General features: G+C 45.4%; 1 protein-coding gene across 5 annotated transcripts in view; it reads right to left on the reverse strand.

The window, feature by feature from the left end:
- Window positions 1–8,844, reverse strand: part of NRG1 (neuregulin 1) — a 531,625-nt gene extending 522,781 nt beyond the window's left edge. For 4 of the 5 annotated variants that reach the window (XM_075931340.1, XM_075931339.1, XM_075931337.1 and 1 more), the window contains exon 1: window positions 8,096–8,844. In XM_075931340.1, the coding sequence (XP_075787455.1) occupies window positions 8,096–8,540 (445 nt within the window). In that variant the 5' untranslated portion in view covers window positions 8,541–8,844. The remainder of the gene's footprint in view (window positions 1–8,095) is intronic. The other variant, XM_075931338.1, reaches the window with a different exon arrangement.
- Between the last annotated feature and the right edge of the window lie 14,705 nt (window positions 8,845–23,549).

Raw genomic sequence — 23,549 nt, forward strand, 5'->3', positions numbered from 1 at the left:
AAAAGGGAAAAAACAAAGAAAGGCAAACATGACAAAATATGGCATTTAATAATGATTGGTTAAAGACTTGTTTTGAACATGTCAAAGTAGCCTGAAGCTCTTTGTATTCCTTGTCACTGAAAATATGAAGGGTAATGGAAATGTAACCATCTACCTTTGCTATTGATTGACTGATCTGAACCTACCTAGTAAAACTGCAAATAGTTGCATGGGAAAAACACGTTGGCTATAAAGGGACATTGAAACTGTCACAATTCAGAACAAGATGAGCGACAGATTGTTGCCCCAGAACTGATGAGTTAACCTTTTCTATTTGTGCTGCTTCTAGTCTTTGATTAATAAACCAAACTTGAGCTCACCAGTGGATGTCTCAATAAACAATCAAAATAACCCATTATTTATGGTCTCCTCCATAGAAGTCAAAGCGGTGGTAACAATCTGACCCACGGTATTTTGACTTTGCCCTCATTTCTCCAGATCACATGTTATTTCTAGAGTTTGCAGATCAAGGTTCTTAGGCATAGAACCACTTTTTTGTGTCATGGGCTGCTGTAGGAAATGTTAGTTTGCAAGGAGGACTTGAAGCAGGTTTTGATACAAATTGCTAAATTTTTCTGTGGCTGTAAGCCTTTGGAGCAACCTGAGAGAATTTTCCACAGTCTCCATAACAAAATGATGGGGATCTTAAAGTCTCTGTAAAGTAAACAGAGTTAGCACTAGTTGACTCTATATTTTTATCTAAATTCAGTGAAGAACTATACTGTGAAAACTGAACTTTAAATATGTGTTATGTAACTTGCCCATAACATAATAATCACATATGAGAGGGAGGGAAAGATATAAGAGGGAGAGGGAGGGAGGATATGAATATCTATCTTACACTTAGCATATGGTATTATTTAGATGTTTTAAAGTGTCATCGGAATAATGTGAATCAAACAGACTGAAGAGAAGAGAAAAATCAGATTTTAAATGTCTATGAAATCTTATTCGCACAGTACTTATTGTTTTGTGTGTGTGTGTGTGTGTGTGTGTGTGTGTGTGTGTGTGTGTGTGTGTCCATTTGTCTATATACATACACATGATATAAAATAATCATTTATATAGGTATAATGTTGCTATATAAATAAACATTAGAAACTGAACATATAAAAATGAATGTAGCCTCAATACAGCAAAATAATTAAGCATGTGAACTCCAAAGAAGCATTTCCAGATAGTGATATATATCTTCTTTCTTTAAAGGAACACATCATTAATATTATCCAGCCACAAATTGATGTTTATTCATATCACCATTTAAAATGAATATTTAATATTTTCCGTTATTCCAAAAATAGCTAAAACAACAATAAGTACCAGGGAGGGCCAGGTATATACATTTTAAATCTGACTTTATTTAAACTTCAGTCTTTTTGTGTAAAGTGGCATTGCAATAATGTGAAACAATTTAAATAGTAAATGGACAACATATTTAAAGTGCAAAACAGATATGCATATCCTTTGCTCCTTTATTTAATTACAAACATGTAAAGGCCAGTGATATGTACAATGTATTATTTTGGTTCTTTAGACAGGGCTGTTAATCTCATTGAAATAGTTCACACCCCTAGGGACTGTATCTAATCTCTGTGTAAACAGGGTATATATGTAATATCCATTAAACTAGACTGTGTTAAACCTAATGTATAAAGAGCAAAATATACTCCCATGTGTGAGTAAACAGTAAAGCAACTATTTTTAACTCAGCTTCAAATGTGTTTTTAAATTGTTTATATTCTGAGGTGTTTTCCCATATGACTATTTCAGTTTTATTTAGTGAACTTAGATGAGAAATTATTTTGATGTGTATTGAATATAAAAACAAGTAAAGTTACATTTCTCAGTAAACTAAGTGCTTCACTCACATGATGGATTTTAGACATCAAGATTTATGTGTTTAAACATAATTTTTGTTGAGGACTGGCAAATTACTTTGGCATATTACATTTGTGCATACTTACATGTAAGCTGTTGCTATTCTTAATGCTAATCACTTAATGTAGCTTTGTAAAAATCTCTTCAATGCTGAACAGAAAATCCCCACACCAATATTGTATTGTGAGTATCTGCTTATGGTCAATATATTTTAAATGGCATTACACAGATAAATTGCTGAATGCTATATATTATAAATTGAATACACTATCTCAGAATGTATGAGAAAATAGTTCTACACATGACATATAGGAATACAAAGCTACTATACATTCAAATTATACTGAAAAATAGTGTGTGTATACTGTAGCGACGGCTTGAAGATAGTACATTGTATTGTATGCATAATGTTTCACTAAACAAAAGCTCACTGTTACAATTATTATTGTTTTGTCTCTGATAATTACATGCCAACGATTTGTAAACCTTTAGGAGCTCCTAAATAAATAAACAAATAAAAATGAACTGTAAGAAGAGGAGATGCTAGTTTTATTTACAACATTTTGGCCAAATAGAAAGTCATCTTGGATGTGTTTGAAATGAAGTATATAGAGGCATTCCTTAGATCACATGGACAACAGTTCTACTAACCCTCGGCCAGACAGTAACCTTATAATAAATGGACAGCATAATCCCAACCCTTCCCCAGAACAACCTGGTGAGACATTCATGGCATCTTCATGGGATGAAGGGACAGAGACTAGGAATGAGGGATAAATGGCACTCGGGCTAGGAATGAGAGATACACACTGTTCCATGGCCCCACAACGAGGGCTCCACTTTGTTCCCTACAAGTGCCTGTCACATTATCTAGGAAAGATCAAGCAACTTATGACGGGGATACCCCTGTAAGGAGACAAGGCTGGTCTGGGGAATTCCCTGATAACAAGGGCCTATATGAAACCTGCGGACAGAGAATTGAAGGTGGGGAGTATTTAGGGGGCATAGCGCCAGGGCAGAGGTAGAGGGCTTCTGGGCATTCGTCTCCTGTTGATCCCCTGGGATCGGCAGAGTTCCAGGAGGTTTCACATGGCTGGTCATTTCACAAGGGTCAGGCAGACCAACTGAATACCACCAAATGTTCCTGACTGAGCTTTCCTCCTCTACCATGACAGAAGACCAAGCAGCTCCCATACTCACCTGAGTTTGTCTTTACCTTTGAAGTCAATGGGGCAATTTGTATGCGTAATAATTAATCATATGAATAAAGTTCCCAGAATCTGTAGATGGGAATTAGGTGCCTAAATATCTTTCAGCAGGGGTGGGAAACCTAAGGTCTGGGAGCCGGATTCAGCCCCTGGCTTGCCTAGATCCAGGCTCCAAGGCTCATGGCCCTCTCCCAGCATTGGGGAGCCTACACTGGTGCTTCAGTCCCATCCCCCCCCCACCACCCCTGCTACTCCACCACAGGGCAGGAGCACACAAATTCCATTAGGCTGCTTTTCACTTGTGGTTCGGCCCCTAACTGATTTTTCTGTGGGTGGGCAGCCCCCACCCAGAAAAGATTCCCCACCACTGACGTTGAGGACCTAAGTTTTAGAGACTGGCGGACCAGCCATCAAGACACTACCCATGTAGGTAGTTCCACTGGACTGCAACAGGAGCATTTACATGAGCAAAGGCTACTTGTATGAGAAAGAGCAGAGGTTGGCCCCACATTAATAAATTTCAAGATATTTCCAGAACCAAAAGCACTTGGCACTCAGTCTTTCTTGCACTGAAGTACAGGAAAATGCTATTGATTTCATTGTGAACGAGAATCAGGAGGAGAAAAAGCAGTGTAGCTTTCAAAATTGAAGTAAAAGAAAAGGACATAAGAACTTAAGAACATATGAATGGCTATATGGGGTCAGACCAAAAGTCCATCCAGAACAGTATCTTGTATTCTGACAGCAGCCATTGCCAGGTGCCCCAGAGGGCATGAAGAGAACAGGAAATCACCAAGTGATCCCTCCTCTGTCACCCATTCCCAGCCTCTGACAAACAAAGGCTAGAGACACCATTCCTACCCGTACTATTTAATAAGTATTGATGGACTTAACGTCCATGAATTTATCTAGTTCTTTTTTTAAACCCTGTTAAAGTCCTGGTCTTCACAACATCCTCTGGCAAGGAGTTCCACAGGTTGACTGTGTGCTGCATGGAGAAAAACTTCCTTTTGCTTGTTTTAAATCTGCTACCTATTCATTACATTTGGTAACCTTTAGGTCTTATGTGATGGGAAAAATTAAATAACTTTTCCTTATTCACTTTCTCCACACCAGTCATGATTTTACACACTTCTATCATATTCCCCCTTAGTCTCCTCTTTTCTAAGATGAAAAGTCCCATTTTTTTAATCTCTCTTCATATGGTACCCATTCCAAACCCCTAATCTTTTCTGTTGCCCTTTTCTGAACTTTTTCCAATGCCAAGATATCTTTTTTGAAATGAGGCAACCACATCTGTATGCAGTATTCAAGATGGGGATATACCATGGACTTATACAGAAGCAATAAGATATTATCAGTCTTATTCTCTATCCTCTTTTTAGTTATTCCTAACATTCTGTTTGATTTTTTGACTGTCGCTGCACACCAAGTGGATGTTTTCAAAGAACTATCCACAATGATTCCAAGATCTCTCTCCCGAGTAGTTAAAGCTAATTTAGTCTCCATCATTATGTACGTATAGCTGGGATTATGTTTTCCAATATGCATTACTTTGCATTTATCAACATTAAAATTCATTTGCCATTTTGTTGCCAGTCACCTAGTTTTGTGAGATCCTTTCAAAGCTCTTTGCAGTCTGCTGTGGTCTTAATTATCTTGAGCAGTTTAGTATCAACTAACCAGAGGACCAGTTACATCAGTTGGTGTAAAACAGTATATCACTATTAAAGTAAATGGAACTGTATCAATTTACATCAACTAAGAATCTGACCCAGAAACTGAAAAACACTAAATTAAAATCCTGGCGCCACTGAACTTGACAGGGGCTTTGCCACTGAGTTCAGTAGGGCCAGATTTTTCCCTCCGTTGCTTCCAAAAGGTGAGACAGTAACCTTATAATAAATGGACAGCATAATCCCAACTATAATTATCTTTAAATAATAATGTTAAATTAGTCTCCCATCTTTAAACCAGTACAGATCATCTTTATTTCCATATAATTGCTATAGTATATTACTTCTTGTGGTTTATTTGTATACATACTAAAACCTGGAATGCCCCTTCCATTCCCTGTTAATCTTGCTGATCACTGAGTAGCTTCTTAGCCAGGCAATTTAGTCCTACCTCCTGTAGTTCATAACATTTCTGGGCTATGTACTGTTATTTATTACACTAACAATACGTCTACACGGCAGCGTTATTTTGGAATAACTAACATTATTCTGTAATAACAAAGAGACCATCTACACGGCAGGCTATTATTTTGAAATAATGGCAAGCTGGGGAACATCTTACTCTGACTCCTGTAACCTTCATTTCACGAGGAGTAAGAGAAATCAAAGGAAGAGCGTTCTTCCTTTCACTTCCTGCTGTGGAGACAGCGCCAAAAGCCCAATTAAGCTATTTGGACTTCAGCTATGCAATTGACGTAGCTCAAGTTGCATAGCTTCAACATTTGCTCTGCTGCGTAAACACACTCATACAGTATCACTATTGTATCACTTTGGTATATATGGTTGTGCCAATTTTCTTCCACATATTGATCTGAGGAAGTAGGTCTGGCCCACGAAAGCTCATCACCTAATAAACCATCTTGTTAGTCTTTAAAGTGCTACATAGTTCTGTCTTTTGTTTCAACTATTTACCCCATTTGTTTCAACAATTTACCCCAGCTTAAAGAAAGGTAATGCCAGGTGTAAAGACCTGTGCCTGACTATGTCTTCTACACATTGTATGCATCACCACAGAGAAAATAGATTTTTTTAAGAATCAAAGGTAAGTACTAAAACCACAGAAGGCATGATCTGAGCTCACTTCTACATGGAATACTATGCCCCTCTCTCTTCTGTATTTCAGTGCCTAAATACTGTAGGAAACAGCACCAAATATGAGAAAGAGAAAGGTTTCATAAATAAGAGAACAACCCTATATTTTTACTCTTGGGAGTAATCCCACTGAAGTCAATGAGGTTACTCACATGAGTAATCAAAGCAGCATTTGATTCCAAAGTAGCAGCTTTATTCATTCCACAATTTAGGTCTTAAGTAAATGTAAAATAATATATGTACACTTTAGCAGACATCACAAGACATTTTATTAAGTTCAAATGCAACAAAAGAAGGAAACCTATAATTTACTTTGCATTTGCCAAATTGCAGCCTGCAAACAAATATTGTAAATATACATGCGCATTTCATGGAAACAGATCAGAAGCAACAAGATCCATGGCTGTTTTGAACTACTATGTTATTTGTATCACCTTATTTTTTGTACTGGCTGCTCATAGTTTGAGCTGCTTACAGTATTCTGCAACTAAGAATTGCTATGATTAGAAAACATAAGCACAGAACAGCGCTCAACTAAATATATTCCCTTCTGAGCACAATAATGCTTGAAGAGATGTTTCTATGTTTCAAGTAGCCATTAAAGGCTTGCAGGAAATTGACATGCAAATTTGAAACTCTTTAGACATTGACACTGTTATAATGTTCAGAATCAAAATGATTCTGTGGGCAAATATTTACACAGTGTTTCTTACCACACACGTTTCATATCAATATGGACTTTCTACATGCAGTTCTCAGCTGGGCCTAGTCTGTGACTAAAACAAAATCCTTTCTGTATGTATTTAATCATATCAGAGTTGTTATTACAGAGGATTAAACAGGCATGCCTTCAAACTCAACAACAGGAGAACACAAGCTGCTGTGTAGCATTATTCCGCTTTTATGTTAGCTAATAAGACAGGTCCCTGAAGAGTGTTTCCCTTGTTTTACAGTGACATCTATCAGCCAGAGTGGGGGAATCCCAACTTCACTCACTTGTGCTCAGCACCACTGCGTGTGAACAGCTCCCCTCTGCACACTGGGGCAGCTTTACATTACTCTGCTGAAAGGGAGGGAGAAGGAGAAAAAACTCCCAAGTTGGACTGTAAAAAAGAAAAAGTTGAAAAATACAGGCGGTAAGCTGAAAAGTGCCTCATTCTAGCAGTTGGGGCTCTAGCAACCATTCCTGCCCCAGCCACACAACAGAATCACCTTGAAACAGTCAAATTAAAGAGGAGTGACAGGCTGTAAATTACAGGTGTTATGAAACAGGACAAGGTGGAGAGTCGAAAACAACCCAGTTAACCCAAACGATTCACATGGGGCGGCTGAATGCTAAAGGCTCCCGGCGAGCTTATTTGGCTCGGGAGAGTGTTGTCATGAGCAGCCATGGCAATACGGGGGCTGGGGAGAAATCTCCCCTCCTTTCTGGGATAAAGTAAATCAACAGATTGCAGGGACGAGCGCCATCTGAGTCGAGCGGAATAGCCACGCTGCTGTCCACACAATGTAGTGGCCAAGCCCGTTTATCTGAGCGACCAAACCGGCGCGAAGCAAAGCAAAGCAAAGCGCTGCCCGAGCCGCGGGGCCGACCTTGCAAAACCCCTTGATTGGTACCTGGGCTGCTCTTTCCTTCTTCTCCATGGCCCTCGGGGTAAAGCTCCGTCATCGCCTCTGATGAGCCCAACTCGCAACAGACACAGCAAAGCGACGCCCCCACGCTGTGACTCCTCCCTCCCCCCCCCCAAAAAAATATCCTCCTCCTCGGGAGGCAGGGGGAGCATCCAACGCCCGTGCTGGGTGAAATCGACAGCCCCAGCAGCTCCGCTGTTCCCTGTAAGCTGAGCGCTCGGGCGGGCGCCCGGGAGCGACTCAAAGGCCGCCCAGCTGATTAGAATGCGCCCGCCCTGCCCCTGCTGGTGCACATCCGCCCGTGCCTAGGTGCACCGGGCAACGTTTATTCCGCACATGGCTGGGAACAGCGTAGCGGGAGCATTGACCAGCAGCCCGGTGTCGCTGGAGGGGAGCCCGACCAGCCTCTCCTCACCGCCCTGGCTTTGCCGAGGCAAGGCACAGGCGCCCCGTGGCCCCCCGCTGCCGGGCGTGCGGCCCCCGCTCCCCGCCCCAGCCCGGCGCACTTACCACACCCCCGGCACAGCGCCCGGCCGAGCTCCCGCTTCGCGCTGCGGCCGCTCTCCAGGGGCGGGGAGGCGGCGCGGAAGAGCGCGGCGCCGGCGTCCAGCGGCTCCATGAAGAAGATGTAGCGGCTGCCCGCCGCCGGCCGGCCGCAGTGGGCGCCGGGCTCGCCCCGCAGCCAGAGCAGCGCGTCCTTGCGCAGCCCGCCGCCCTTCGCCGCCCACACCTGGTGCACCCGCACCCGCGCCAGCCAGGCGGGCGGCGGCGCGGAGGGGGCGGGCGCGGGGGGCTGCCCCGCCGCCTCCCCCCCCGCCAGCACCCTGCCCTCGATCACCACCGCGGCGCGCCCGGCCAGCTCCTGCAGCGAGCCCGCGGGGGAGCACGGCGGGGCCGCCGCCAGGGCCGAGGTGCCCAGCAGCAGCAGCAGCAGCGGCGGCGGCGGCGGGCGCATGGTGCCCGGCCCGGGCTGGGGCGGCGGGGAAGGGGCGGCGGGGAGCTGCCGCCCGGCTGAGCTGCTGCTGCCGCTGCCCGCGCCTGCCGCCGCCGCCGCCGCCGCATGGAGCTGGGGAGGCGGCGGAGGTGGGGGACCGCCGGCGCTCAGGGCTCCGCCAGCCGCTCTGCCAGCCAGGCTGCGGCGCCGCGGGCTGAGGGGGGCCGGGAGGCGGAGTTGGCGGGCTCGGCGTGGCCCCAGCCGCCGGCAGCCGCCGCCATGTGCTCCCGCCGCTCGCGCGGCCGCCCGCGCGCGTCCCCCGGCCCGCCCCTTCCCCGCAGGGCGCGCGCGTGTGTGTGTGTGTCCCTTCCCCTCAGAGCCTGTGTGTGTGTCCCCGTCCCCTCCTGTCACCTCTTCCCTTCCCCTCACTGCCTGTGTGTGTGTGTGTGTGTCCCTTCCCCTCAGAGCCTGTGTGTGTGTGTGTGTGTCCCCCTCCTGTCACCTCTTCCCTTCCCCTCAGAGCCTGTGTGTGTGTGTGTGTGTCCCCTCCTCTCACCTCTTCCCTTCCCCTCAGAGCCTGTGTGTGTGTGTGTGTGTGTCCCCTCCTCTCACCTCTTCCCTTCCCCTCACTGCCTGTGTGTGTCCCCTCCTGTCACCTCTTCCCTTCCCCTCACTGCCTGTGTGTGTGTGTGTGTGTGTCCCCGTCCCCTCCTCTCACCGCTTCCCTTCCCCTCACTGCCTGTGTGTGTGTGTCCCCTCCTGTCACCTCTTCCCTTCCCCTCACTGCCTGTGTGTGTGTGTGTGTGTGTCCCCTCCTGTCACCTCTTCCCTTCCCCTCACTGCCTGTGTGTGTGTCCCCTCCTGTCACCTCTTCCCTTCCCCTCACTGCCTGTGTGTGTGTGTGTGTGTGTCCCCGTCCCCTCCTCTCACCGCTTCCCTTCCCCTCACTGCCTGTGTGTGTGTCCCCCTCCTTTCACCTCTTCCCTTCCCCTCACTGCCTGTGTGTGTGTCCCCCTCCTTTCACCTCTTCCCTTCCCCTCAGAGCCTGTGTGTGTGTGTGTCCCCTCCTGTCACCTCTTCCCTTCCCCTCACTGCCTGTGTGCGTGTGTGTGTGTGTGTGTCCCCTCCTCTCACCGCTTCCCTTCCCCTCACTGCCTGTGTGTGTGTGTGTGTGTCCCCGTCCCCTCCTCTCACCGCTTCCCTTCCCCTCACTGCCTGTGTGTGTGTGTGTGTGTGTGTCCCCGTCCCCTCCTCTCACCGCTTCCCTTCCCCTCACTGCCTGTGTGTGTGTGTGTGTGTGTGTCCCCTCCTCTCACCGCTTCCCTTCCCCTCACTGCCTGTGTGTGTGTGTCCCCTCCTGTCACCTCTTCCCTTCCCCTCACTGCCTGTGTGTGTGTGTGTGTGTGTCCCCTCCTGTCACCTCTTCCCTTCCCCTCACTGCCTGTGTGTGTGTGTGTGTCCCCGTCCCCTCCTCTCACCGCTTCCCTTCCCCTCACTGCCTGTGTGTGTCCCCTCCTGTCACCTCTTCCCTTCCCCTCACTGCCTGTGTGTGTGTGTGTGTCCCCTCCTCTCACCGCTTCCCTTCCCCTCACTGCCTGTGTGTGAGTCCCCCTCCTTTCACCTCTTCCCTTCCCCTCACTGCCTGTGTGTGTGTCCCCCTCCTTTCACCTCTTCCCTTCCCCTCAGAGCCTGTGTGTGTGTGTGTCCCCTCCTGTCACCTCTTCCCTTCCCCTCACTGCCTGTGTGCGTGTGTGTGTGTGTCCCCTCCTCTCACCGCTTCCCTTCCCCTCAGAGCCTGTGTGTGTGTGTGTGTGTGTGTCCCCTCCTCTCACCGCTTCCCTTCCCCTCACTGCCTGTGTGTGTGTGTGTGTCCCCGTCCCCTCCTCTCACCGCTTCCCTTCCCCTCACTGCCTGTGTGTGTGTGTGTGTGTGTGTGTCCCCGTCCCCTCCTCTCACCGCTTCCCTTCCCCTCACTGCCTGTGTGTGTGTGTGTGTGTGTGTGTCCCCTCCTCTCACCGCTTCCCTTCCCCTCACTGCCTGTGTGTGTGTGTGTGTTCCTCCTTTCACCTCTTCCCTTCCCCTCAGAGCCTGTGTGTGTGTGTGTGTGTGTCCCCTCCTCTCACCGCTTCCCTTCCCCTCACTGCCTGTGTGTGTGTGTCCCCTCCTCTCACCGCTTCCCTTCCCCTCACTGCCTGTGTGTGTGTGTCCCCTCCTCTCACCTCTTCCCTTCCCCTCACTGCCTGTGTGTGTGTGTGTGTGTGTGTCCCCTCCTCTCACCTCTTCCCTTCCCCTCACTGCCTGTGTGTGTGTGTATGTGTGTGTGTCCCCTCCTCTCACCGCTTCCCTTCCCCTCACTGCCTGTGTGTGTGTGTCCCCTCCTGTCACCTCTTCCCTTCCCCTCACTGCCTGTGTGTGTGTGTGTGTGTGTGTCCCTCCTCTCACCTCTTCCCTTCCCCTCACTGCCTGTGTGTGTGTGTGTGTGTGTGTGTGTGTGTGTCTGTCCCCTCCTCTCACCGCTTCCCTTCCCCTCAGAGCCTGTGTGTGTCCCCCTCCTGTCACCTCTTCCCTTCCCCTCACTGCCTGTGTGTGTGTGTGTGTGTGTCCCCTCCTCCCTTCTGCCCCTTCTCCTCAGGGCATGTATCTGTGTGTGTGTGTGTGTGTGTGTGTTTGTCCCCTTCACCTGTTACCCAGGCCCTTACCCTCAGTGTGTTTGTGTGAATGTGTCCCCTTCGTCTGTCATTTGGCCCCTTACCCTCAGTGTGTGTGTAGGGGGGGGTGCCTCCTCCTCCTGTCACCCAGCCCCCTCCCTCTCTGCTTGTGTGGGGGCTACACTGTCATCTGGCCGTTTCCCTCAGCGTATTTGCGGTGAGCGGGGTTCCTCCTCCTGTCACCTGGCTTCTCCCTTCTCCGTGTGTGTGTATGACGAGAGATCTCCTCCTCCTGTCACCCATGCCCTTCTTTCTGACTGAGCATGCACATTCTGGGGCTGTTTGATGGGGTGTTCCACACCCTTTCAGGTCCCTGGAGGACTTGAAGTCCTACCACATCCTTCCTCAAGAAAAGGCGTAATGAAGGTGTGTCTTCTAGGCCTGACTAGCAAGGCTAAAAGGAAAAGGCAAATCAGAGTGAAGCAGGCTCAGTGTCAGTTGCTAACTGAGCCCAGAAGAAGGATGAAAGACTAGAAGGCTTCAAAATTCCACTGGTGAAGAGCCAGAGAAATCTGAGCTAAGAGTGAAGAGGAAGGAGCTCCATGGGAAGTGGCCCTGGGAAAAAGGAGCCTCAGCAGTGTTGCTGGAAAAGTGACCAAAGCCCTGAGAAGAGGGACACATTTTGTGTAAAAACCCAACCCAAGGTTGGAACTTTAAGGGTTTTCAGATGGGGCTGAAGACCCTGCAGGGGGCCTGCCATTTGATTAACTTTGTTACCTCAGAAAGGGGACAAAACATGAAAGAGCACCCAGTCTGGAAAGCTGGGGTAAGAAGAACTGATAAGGCAAAGTGTCTAGGGAGGAAGCCAGGGGGCACTGCTCCAGGATAAAAACAGGCAATGCTAGCCCAGAAAGGGCTGAGGACAGATCCCAAAGACAGGGCTGTGATATCAACCAAAGCGTAGTGATAGGCCCTGTTGGATGTTTGTTACCTTACAAAGGGTTTATATGTTCACAAACTGACTGTAAGACCCGGCTGGAGGGATGGACCACTGAAGATTCACCTGATGAGGTTAACAGCTGACAGAGACACCAGGAGCAGAGAAACAGTGTGCAGGTTCACATCCAACTGACAGGAGATGCTCACGAGAGGTGAGTGTACGCCATCACACAGAAGTATCCCCTTCTTGTAACCCAGCCAGCCCCATCACTTCTTACTGTGTGTGGCAGGGAAGGTTATGAGGGGGTATACCTTCTCTCTGCAAGTGTGGAAACAACCAAGCAGTTCTGGGTCTATTGAGAGCTAACCAGGTGTATCTGTAAGACTTCTACTTTTGGGTAGTGGGGGAGCTTACAAAGGTAGCATTTGCCATAGGAAAGGGCAGTGAATGGAGTGCTGCTCCATCTCAGAGTCTGCTGACTACAGAAAGAAATCAGTTCCAGGCTCAACTGCTCCCAAAGCAGCACAGACGCAGCTGCACAGCAGGACAGTACAAAAAGAGGGGGCTGGTGGTAGACCCTACTAAGACAATAGACCTACTGATAGTTTATGCCCAAACAGCTGAATCCAGAAAGGGCCAGGTCAGCTTTGTCCTTTGCTTTTCACTTGAAGTCTTGTCTGTCACAAGGGAAGAAGAGAGGAAAGGACCTTTTTTGTCTATTTTACTTAGAGGAACCCCTCTGATGCTACAAATTGCGGGGGAAGCATACTTGTAGTGTGTCTGGAGAGGACTTGGGAAAACCCCTATGCCCCACAAATTCTAATGAATACGGGCATAATGCCTGGCAAAAGGGATTTAAAAATAAAAGGCTTAGAGGGGATAGATCTCTGCTGCTCCATGCAAGATGGAACCAGATTGGTGGTATAAGTGGGTAGCAGAGACGCAGCAGCTAGCTGCTCAGCAACAGCAGTTTCAACATGAATTACTGCAACAGTGGACCACCCACCAGCAAGTTCAGGATACTCAACAGTAACAGCTGTTGTGGGAACTGTTGGCCCAGCATCAAGAGTTTGAAAAATAAATAATAGAGCAGATAGTGACAGCCCTACTCCCCCCAGGAGTCCTACTGGGTCATGCTTTTGCTGAGGGGGTTTCCCTGGCAGTAACTGTGAAGCTAACCAAGATGGGGCTGGATGATGACCCTGAGGCATTGACAGAGCTGGGAATAAAACAGTGAGGGATCTGAAGGCTGAGCCAGAATCAGTAACACACTCTGGGGGGCCTGAGCCCAAAGAAGTCACTGTCTCAGACGATCGGATCACCCCTTAGGATAGTACAAGATGTAAGGGGGATAGATGCAGATATAGTACTATCAGTGCCAGATACTTCAAACAACTGAAGCAGGACTCACAAATCAGGGTCTTGCCATTACCCCACAACCAGGTTCACCCTCATCTCGGAAAGGTGCCAGTGACACTAATCCATTAATATCTCCCAGTTCTATGAACAGACAGGACACAAAGGGGGAGCATCCTCTTATGGAATGCAAATACGTCCAGGACTAGACAGCAGAAACCTGGGCATTTTAAGTTGATAGTACCAAGAGACAAAACTTGGAAGATTCTTGGACTGTTTGCAGATATATGGTGTTTCAGGCCTCTGTGATGGAAGATTACGCCTCTCCTCTGAATACAATCAATGTCAAAAGCTACCCCAGACAGCATTTACAAATGAGGGTGAGAGGCAAGACTGTTATGTGATCCTAAGGCTGCACCTGGCCCTTTTTCTGGCAAATCATTTACACGTGAACCTGGGTAGCAAGTGAGGATCTGCACTAATCATTACAAACATCATCCCTCCCCGTCCCCTCCGAACTTGGTAAGTCTTGGGGAAACTGAAGACCCTGAGGAGGGAATGCCTCAAGCAACATGATCTAGGGAATACGTGTACCTTCACCAGGCACCGTCTGCCCCTGCCTCACACACCTCCCAAAGTTCACACAGTGAATCTGCTAGCCACCTTCCCCTTTCCTACACTAGTCTGGGCCAGATGGATCAACATTGGAGCCACTTTGTCATGCTGCTTCAAGAGCACTTTTGCTAAATTCTTAAAATCTGTATTCAAGAAGATGAGAGAGATCCAGTTTTTTAACCACATTGGGCCCCCCACTTTACTCAGTTGGATCAATACGCCCTCATTAAAATGATCATTCCAACTCCTTCCTACCTATGCTTGCTTAAAGACCTCTGCCAACATCTGAGCAAAAATCTCTGGGGAAAGTCTAATGCAATTCACTTGTCAGCTCATCTCTACCTGGGGATGCCCCTTTCTTTAAATCTTGATTTGTTTCTAAAACTTTCTAACACTCAATAGGGGCCCAATGCACAAATTTTCTTACAGTTCTACTGTAACTTTGGGGACTAATACGAGAATCCAGGAATGCCACCCATGCTTTCCCATTCACTTGTACTAATGTCTGCTGGTGTTGCTCTTCTGCATCAAATAATTGACATGATATACCTCGATCGCATCCAGTATTTCTTCAGGGTCACCAGTATAGCTCCTTTCTGCATTTCTCATCCCCTACATGTCCTTAGTCAGCTTCCTCTCCTTACAGGTGAAAAATCTGGTGCCATTGGGTGCTTGTTCTTCCTCTACCATAGCTACTTTCCCTTTACTTTTATTCTTAACCCTGACAGGAAGGCTGCTGATATTCAACTCCCTATCCTGGATTGTCACTCTTACCCCTGACTTTCCCAACATTTCTTGCGTTCTTGACTGGGAAGAGAGTGTGGTCAAGGCTAGGGCTGTGAGGGGAACCTTCTCATGAGGCATGACTGCTTGAGAATCTGCAGTCTCTCTTGATGATACAAATGCAACACTTCTTTTAACTCTACCATTCCCTTCTCTACTTATTCCCCTGAACTTCCTGCCTCTGCTGCACTGAACAGTTCACCTTCTCCCTGCACAGCCAGTGTCTCTCCAATTTCTGAATCTAGCTGCTCTTGGCAAGACTCATGAGAACCATTTCATTTCCTCCTTCCCATTAACCACTAACTCACAAAAAGGGGATACACCCCGGTTACTGTCTCAGATTCCTTTAACTGAACATGGAAGTGGAAATCTTAGTCCTCTTCCCCTACTCGAGCCTGGCATTCAACTTCCAAAATTCTCTGCCCAAACCAAATGGCTGTATCCAAATGCAGCATGACCTGCACGAATAAATGAGCTGAAATTTGCAGTGCAATAGTTCTAAGCCTTACAGAGTTCACACCTTTATGTACAGGTTATGATGTCTACACTCCCTTTCTCCTCTAAAAATAATGTACATCCAATACTTTCCCTCAGCTCCTAGAAGCAGGAGCCCTCCAAATCCTCTTAAAAAATCTCTGCCAAAAATAAACCCATCCAATGCCATTTTCTATTCTTTCCCCTTCCTTATAAATGAGAGACTTGGAGAGTCAGATCTACCCTGGGAGAAAGAACTAATTTAGGCCTGCAGTTGGTTCTCTGAAGAGAAGAGCTGAGCCAGCCTCTGTGTTGGCTAGGAATTGAACCCTGACCCACTGCTTAGAAGACAGTGCTACTAACCACTACACCACCACTGTGCCTCTTTTTTTGAAGGGGAGAGGTATCAGCTTCTTCTCACAGGCTCCACAAAGGGGCTTGAAGCAGTTGAGGTTCATCTTGGGAGTAATTAACTCACTGAGTAATTGGGAAGCAGTCAAGGAGGCAGTGAAACACTTAGACATAACAAAAGGCTATGAACCTCAAAGAGAGAAATTCCTGAGGGGGAAGGCAGCTGACATAGAAGTTTCAGTGAGAGAATCTGTCCAGTAGACTGGAAAGAAGTTTACTAAAAAGCCAACACCCTGAAGAGTGGGAAGCTTACACAGGAGGAGAGGTCGGAGGTAATTCATGGAGCAGCAAGGGCATGAGGGGCTTGATTGTGGCTGCTCCAAGCAAGGGCCCTGAGTTAGAACTCAGTGGATGAAGGGCCTGGTTCCTCTACTTTCTCCAACCAGAGCTTTTGGAGGAGAAGCTCCTAAACACCGGAGACTTAAGGCTGCTAGAGCTACCGCACTTCTGAGTCCCCACCATCCTGAAGAGAACAGAGATTATGGAGGACCCAGCCAGGAGAGTGCAGGTCATGAGAAGGACTTGCAAATGCAGAATTGGGTGTGGTAACACAAAGGAGATGGAGCCAGGTACAGCATCCCATCTTGCCGCAAGGGGGTGCTGAACGACAGAGGGCCCATATTACACTTTACATAGACATTCTTGGTTTTGATTTCTGTAGATTCTCATATATAAAACAAGGATAGGAATAATGCTACCACACCTCACAGGGGTGATATGGTTAATTCATTACTGTGGGATTTGTTTTTTAAAGAAATGCACATGTCACTTTTGTGTGGGGGTGGGGCAGGTGTCTCCTCTTTGTCACTCCTTCCCTCTAGTCTCCACTTTTGCAGAGCAGGAGCAATAATAAAAAATTCATTTAGGTCTGCAGAGGCAGAGTCCAGAGGTCTGTGTTCGAAAAGGTGGAAATCCTTAATACTTGTTAATAATACTGAAGGCCTACCCTCTGGGTAACTGCACAAACAGGAACTAAGCCTCATAGTATGCATAGAGATGCCTGTATAGGCAGGGCTGGCCCACAATATTTTGGCATCTAAGGTGGGGAGCTCAGATGACCCCTCCCCATGCTCCCTCGCTGCACCAGCAGCAGACACAATTTTCTACACCCTAGTGGCGTTCCCCCCTCCCCCCCCCCCCCCCCCACACGCAGTCTGGCACCTGAGGTGGCTGCCTCAGTTTGCCACATGGTAAGGCCAGCTCTGTGTATAGGGGATACAATCTCCATTGATAATAATCTACAAAGAACTCATGGCAACTACTGCTCCAAGTAGGGGAGCTGCCATTGATTTGGTTCTCTTCCCTTTAAAGAACTTCAGCGTGAAATGAATGTCATTAGTATGGGTGGAACTTAGTAATATGCAAATTTTACTGCAGCCCTCAATAGCCCATCTCATTCTTTTAGGGTTGCTATATTGCCCTCCTGTCTCCCTCAAGGCTCCTTCATTGGCTTTGCTTTCTCTTGCTTCCCCATGTGCAGCCATTGCCTTTGCGCCTTTGAGGCGCTCCAGGGATGCCGCACCTGGAGCTGCACAAAACTTGGCAGCTGTTTGCAGCAGAGGGCTGGGTGAGGGAGGATGACAGTGTGGATGCTGTGTGTATATTATGTTGACTAGGCATGGAGGTGGTGAGGGTGCTTGATGTGTAAGGGGCCATAGACATCATAAGGGGCCATAAAGGGCTATAGACAAACACACAGACTGACATGGTCACATATGTACACGTAGGGTATGTCTGTACTATAGTTGTGCGCTTTGATTGCTGCTTGTGTAGACGTATCTGAGCTAGTTTTAATCTGTTGAGCTTGGCTACAGGAGTGACATCAGACAAGTACACTGAGTAATCTCAGGTAGCTAGCCTGTATTGAAGCTTATTGCTGTCACAAAATCATTGCTCAAGTACTTGAGCTACTTTTGTTAAAGGTAGTGTGGGTAAATCTACACAAGCTCCCTCCAATCACACCCTGTGATTGCTGTATAGATGTACCCTGAAATGCCTTTACACACACACACTTTTTATGGTATAAGTGCAAAACACAGTGTTAAGGAGAGGCAAGGGGCATTTTTAGGAGGAGGAAAACGTTGTCTGTGAATGTAGCTCCTTGTCAACAGTAGTGCTTTAGACAGAAAAGCAGGAATGCAATCAAGCTGATTAGAAATCCTTGCTCTGCTCAGCCAGTTAAATGACCTGTAATATCAGGAATAAAAAATAGCACACACAAGTAATGTGGCTCAGAGCCATCCTGGAAGAAAAAAAAAACCTTTCCATTTCATGATTTGTTACGTGCATTCTTATGGTGTTCAAAGTAACGGTTTGCATTTAACACTGTAATTTCTAGAAGCAAGACAACTTGATTATTTAGTGCAACAGAAGTAAAACTGTCTATAAATGACACATGCAGAGAGAAATCAAAATATCCTGGGCAGTCTAAAGTGCAAGTACATTAGACATTGTTTGACTTCAGTCCCCTGATGCAAAAAAATGTAGTTCAGGCAGTGCACACTTGAAGTAATATTTACTCAATGTAAACATGTTAGGCTATGTCTTCACTAGACGGAAGATCAACACTACCACAATCGATCTTCTGGGGCTTGATTTAGCAAATCTAGTTAAGACTCACTAAAACAAACTCAGATGGCGCCCCCACTGGCTGCCGGTACTCTTGCTTGTGTGAGGAGTAAGGAAAGCTGAGGGGAGTGCTTGCTCCCCTCCGCCTCCCACTGTGGAGACAGCAAGGATATGCAAAACAAGGTACATCAACTTCAGGTATGTAATTAACATACCTGGAGTTGCATATCTTCATTTGATATTTCCTGTGAGTATAGACTTGGCCTTATTTAGTTTCACATAGGTTGATTGCGATTAAAATAAATTGAATTAGACATGGTTCGTAGAACAAATCTTTTAGTTGAAGTGGATCTTTAAATGCATGGTAAAAGTTTCACTAAATAGTAGCTTTGCCTGAAACAGTGGTTGAAACCTCTGAGCTAGTGTTGTGTGGTAGGTCAGACTAGGTGCAGTTTCTTCTGGCCTCAAATGCTGTGCGTGTATGACATCTTTTATATTTCAGTATCAACTAACAAAAGAACATAAGAACGACCATACTGGGTCGGAAGGTCCATCTAGGCCAATATCTTGTCTTCTGACAGTGGCTAATGCCAGGTGCCCCAGAAGAAATGTACAGAACAGGTAATCATCATACGATCCACCCCCCCCATCACCCACTCCCAGTTTCTGACAACAGAAGGTAGGGGGGACACCATCCCTGCCCATCTTGACTAATAACTATTGATGGACCTATCCTCCATGAATGTATCTAGTTCTCTTTTTAAACTCTGCTATAGTATTAGCCTTCACAACATCCTCTGGCAAGGAGTTTTACAGGTTGACTGTGCTATGTGTGAATAAATACTTCCCTTTGTTTCTTTTAAACCTGCTACCTATTAATTTCATTTGGTGACTCCTAGTTCTTGTGTTATGGGAGCAAGTAAAGTACACTTCCTTATTTACTTTACTTTTAACTAGAGGTCCCAACCACAAGATCCTGTTACAATAAACAAAGAAATGGTCATATTTTTCATCTATACCTTTTTCCTCTGGAGGATAAAAAAACACCTTTTGGTCAAAATCAGAATTTTTCATGGAAATGTGTTCATTTCAGTTAAAATTCTTGTTGATGGTTTCACCAGTTCAGCAGGAGAGTGACTCCCCAGAGTAGGTTTAAGTCCTAGGTTTAAGTGCTCTGCCTGGTTCAAAACAGGGACTTGTACTTTTAACTCCCACATCCCAGGTGAGTGTCCTAACAACCAAAGTATTCTGGGGTAAGGCTCTTGCTCCCTCGCCCTTTAAAAATTCAGAGGCACTTATTTTTGTTTCCTGTTGGTATAGTCAGCCTTAGAGATGATCTGTACACAAACAGTATGGGTATGTCTAGATTGCGGTGCTGTTTCTCTGGTATCCTGAAATAGCTATTCCATGTCTTTTGAACCAGCCAGTTATTTCTAAATAGATTTTGAAATAATGGGCTCACTATTCCGATGTCCCTGTAACCCTCATTCCACATTTCAGAATAGTGTTTTATTTCGAAATTTGGCTCTGTTTAGACAGTGTCAAATTTCAAAATAATCTACTTCGAAATTAGATCAAAACAAGCTACCCTGTTTGTGTAGCTCAAATTGTGTATCTTGTTTCAACCTACCAGTGCAGTGTAGATGCACCCTAAGACACATTGAAAACTCATTGTGAGGTAACAGTTAAGCAGGCACCAAAGGATAACAGAATCCCAGAGAGGTGAAACAAATTGCCCATAGTCATACAGGCAAGCCTGTGGCAGAATTGGGAAGACAAGAAGTCTCCTGATTTCTACGTTAATGCATCACCCCTTAGATTACATCTCCTCCTCCAAAATGCTCTCACATCTGTGTCATCTTTTGATTGTTTATGCTTTTTACAAGTAAAACTAATATATAAAAATACATGGGTGACTTTTGACACTCTCATCTCTTTCCAAAACTGATAAAGCTGAAATTCATCAATGTTAAATGGGGCTTGTGCAATGTACCCTATAGCCAGCAGACTGTAGAATATGCCTCTTAGCTGCCAACAGAATTTTTAATAGCAGTTGAGCAAACCGATGAGATTTTAACTGATTTTTTTTTTCATTCTGCTCCAAAATAGAAAAACTGTAAGCAGCAACAGAGGCACTGCTACTAACTGCCTACAGACGTACAAGAGAGAGCTGCTTTGTTTACTCTTTGTTCATATTCAGAAGGTTAAAATACCAAACCAAAACAAATTTGAATTCCAACAGGGAAATATATTGAAGTGGCCATTTTCCTTCTGCTTTGATGGCCAAGTTATGGCTCCACCCATTTTTCTCCCTGCTGCCCAATGACTCCCTGCCCTCTCTTGACATATGCAAAGTAGTAGCCTGGCAGCAGCTAATGTAGTTCCTGTGCAGGCTCTGGAGATGTGGATCACTGTGATGTTATCTAATTATTATCTGACCCTAAAAAACATTGTTGATACCAGTGTTATGTAGTTGCAACAAATCTTATGCCACCTATGATACATGGCCAGAAAGAGTTAAGCATCCTACAGCTTCCTCTGTAGCATGGGACACGGATCACTTGCTGGAGGATTCTCTGCATCTTGGGGTCTTTAAACCATCATTTGAGGACTTCAATATCTGAGATATAGGTGAGAGGATTATTACAGGAGGGGGAGAGGGAGATTCTGTGGCCTGCATTGTGCAGGGGGTCAGACTAGATGATCATAATGGTCCCTTCTGACCTTAAAGTCTATGAGGTTAGCTGACCCAGAGTCAGCTTGCAGAAGCATGTTGGAAAAATATGTAAATGGTAATTAAGGCCATTCAATGCTAGTTAGGCTAGAACTTTGAAATGCAAACCTGTAATTTTACTCCGGTTATCTGAAGAAGTGGGCTGTGCCCATGAAAGCTCATGATACCATCTACATGTTTTGTTAGTCTATAAAGTGCTACCAGACCATTTGTTGTTTTTTAAAGTTTATCCTGTTCAGACTAACTTGGCTACCCCCTGAAGCATCTTGTTAGATGTTAGCTATGTAAACAGACAATTCCTGTATATGACTATAGCTGTTGATTAAGAAATCAAAGGAAATATTAACATTTAAATGACTCTTATGTGAAACTATTTCACTGTCTACATGTCTCTTTACAGTTTGTGGTAACTGTTTAATGGATAAATTACCTTATGCTTATTACCATTATGTTTGGAAAACAGAAGTTTAGTATCATAAAATCATAGATCTGGAAGAGATCTCGGGGTCATCAAGTCCAGCCCCCTACCCAAGGCAGGACCAATCCCAACTAAATCAATGCAGCCAGGGCTTTGCCAAGCCGAGATCAGAAGTTTACATCAAGGCATATAGTTAAACCAGGACTGAATGGTCAAGAGGATGCTTGAAATCTATATAAAATCACCCTGAGTTCTAATCCTTTTTATCTCAGATCTGTGTAAGGTTTCATGCAGGGGAAGCCTAAGCCATAAGGATTGAGATCCCAGTCCTAAATTGGTACACGCTGATTATGATTTTGAACATTGAATTAAAACCTATGGACTAAATTAAAAAACTTTTTGCAACTACAAAGTTCACCATCTCTGTCGTGAATGTGATCTTAGAACTGTACTCAGGTCTGTATGTATATTGATCTTTTAACTCTCTTATTTTTACTAAATTTTAGTTGCATTAATAAGAATTGGGTATAAGCATGTATATGGGGTAAGAAATAGAATATTCAATGAGCTAGGAAGTAATGTTGAGGTTGGTCAAACTTTGACTTGGGTGTCCAGATAGAAGTCTAAGACTGGATTGCTTTCAGGGGGCTGTGTAACTAGTAAGGTATTACAGAGGCTGTTTTATGCTGGCTTGGTAAATCTAAATATTGGAATAACCACTAGCTTGGGGGGATTCATTGTTCCATTCTTTGAAATTTGCCCTAATTGAATGACCTCATCTGAGCCCTTAGCAATTAAGAAGAAAAGAATAATCTTTGAACTCCGCTGAGATTTTCAGTTCCCTACATGACTCCATGATTTGTGTGGCACAGCGAGGTCTGACTCTGAAATCGTGATTGGTAATGGCATGTTTCTGGCCATCACAGCTTGCCTGTTTTCTGCTGTGTAGACAGTAAAGTTCTAAAACTTCCCTTTATGCGACACTGTCTTCAATGAGGCAGGCATACTTACCCGGCAGTTTGTGGCACTGATCTAAATTCCCTGAGATCATCCCCAATCTTACATTTGTGCTGCAATCTGGCTTTTATACCAAAAATGTTGTACACCTCAGATTCCTGTGTCTTCCATTTCTAAGAGCCTTTTCTTTTATTTTAATGACCTCCCTCTTCTTCCTGCTTCAGGATGTCAAGATGCAATGCATGAAGTTTTGACAGAAGTATGTGCTCCTAGGTTTCCCAGTCTCATCTGCATTAAAAATGTATGTTAATTGGCTCCCTATTGCCAGCATCTGTTCACTAATTCCATAATGAGTACCACCAACCTCCTATTGCAGTTAGTATTTCCTTATATTTTCAGGCCCAGTTTAGCAAAAGCACTTAAGAATGTGCTTAATTTTAAGTCTGTGATTAAATCCAGGCTTATTCAGTAAAAGCACTTAAGATGAGACTTACGTCCTAAGTGTTTGCTTAAAGTGCTTTTGTGCATAAGGGCTTTAGTTGGAAGCAAAAAGCAAACTAGTTGCATTTCACCTTAGGGTGCGTCATCTACACAGCACCCTACAGTCGAAATAAGATATGCAATTTGTGCTATGCAAATTGTGTGTCTTATTTCCAAGCTAATGTGAAATTTGGCACATCTGCACAGCGCCAAATTTCAAAATAATGCGCTATTTTGAGCCATCCCTTATCCCTCATGCAACAAGGTGTACGAGGATGGCAAAATAGCACGCTCATTATTTCGAAAAATACTTTGAAATAATGAGCAACTTGTGTTAGACGTGGGATAGCTATTTCGGGATACCACCAGTATCCCAAAATAGCCATGTAGTGTAGATGTACTCTTAGTAAAGTTAAAAAAATGCCCTGGGAGGGAAGATAGGAACACTCACATTTGCACTATGAATGTAAATGTCCATGTACTAAGTGACTTGGATCATGTTATGGGAAACCTTTGATTTCAGCAAAATTTTGATTTCAGGTTTGGCTTTTATTAAATTCTCAAAGAGTTTCAAATAACATGCAGATGAGCTTTCAAGATTTTTAGCAAATAGACTCATCGTGTGCCTGGTTGGCAGTTTGTTTTC

Source organism: Pelodiscus sinensis, chromosome 6, assembly GCF_049634645.1.
Source record: "Pelodiscus sinensis isolate JC-2024 chromosome 6, ASM4963464v1, whole genome shotgun sequence".
In the NCBI taxonomy this organism is placed as follows: Eukaryota; Metazoa; Chordata; order Testudines; family Trionychidae; genus Pelodiscus; species Pelodiscus sinensis.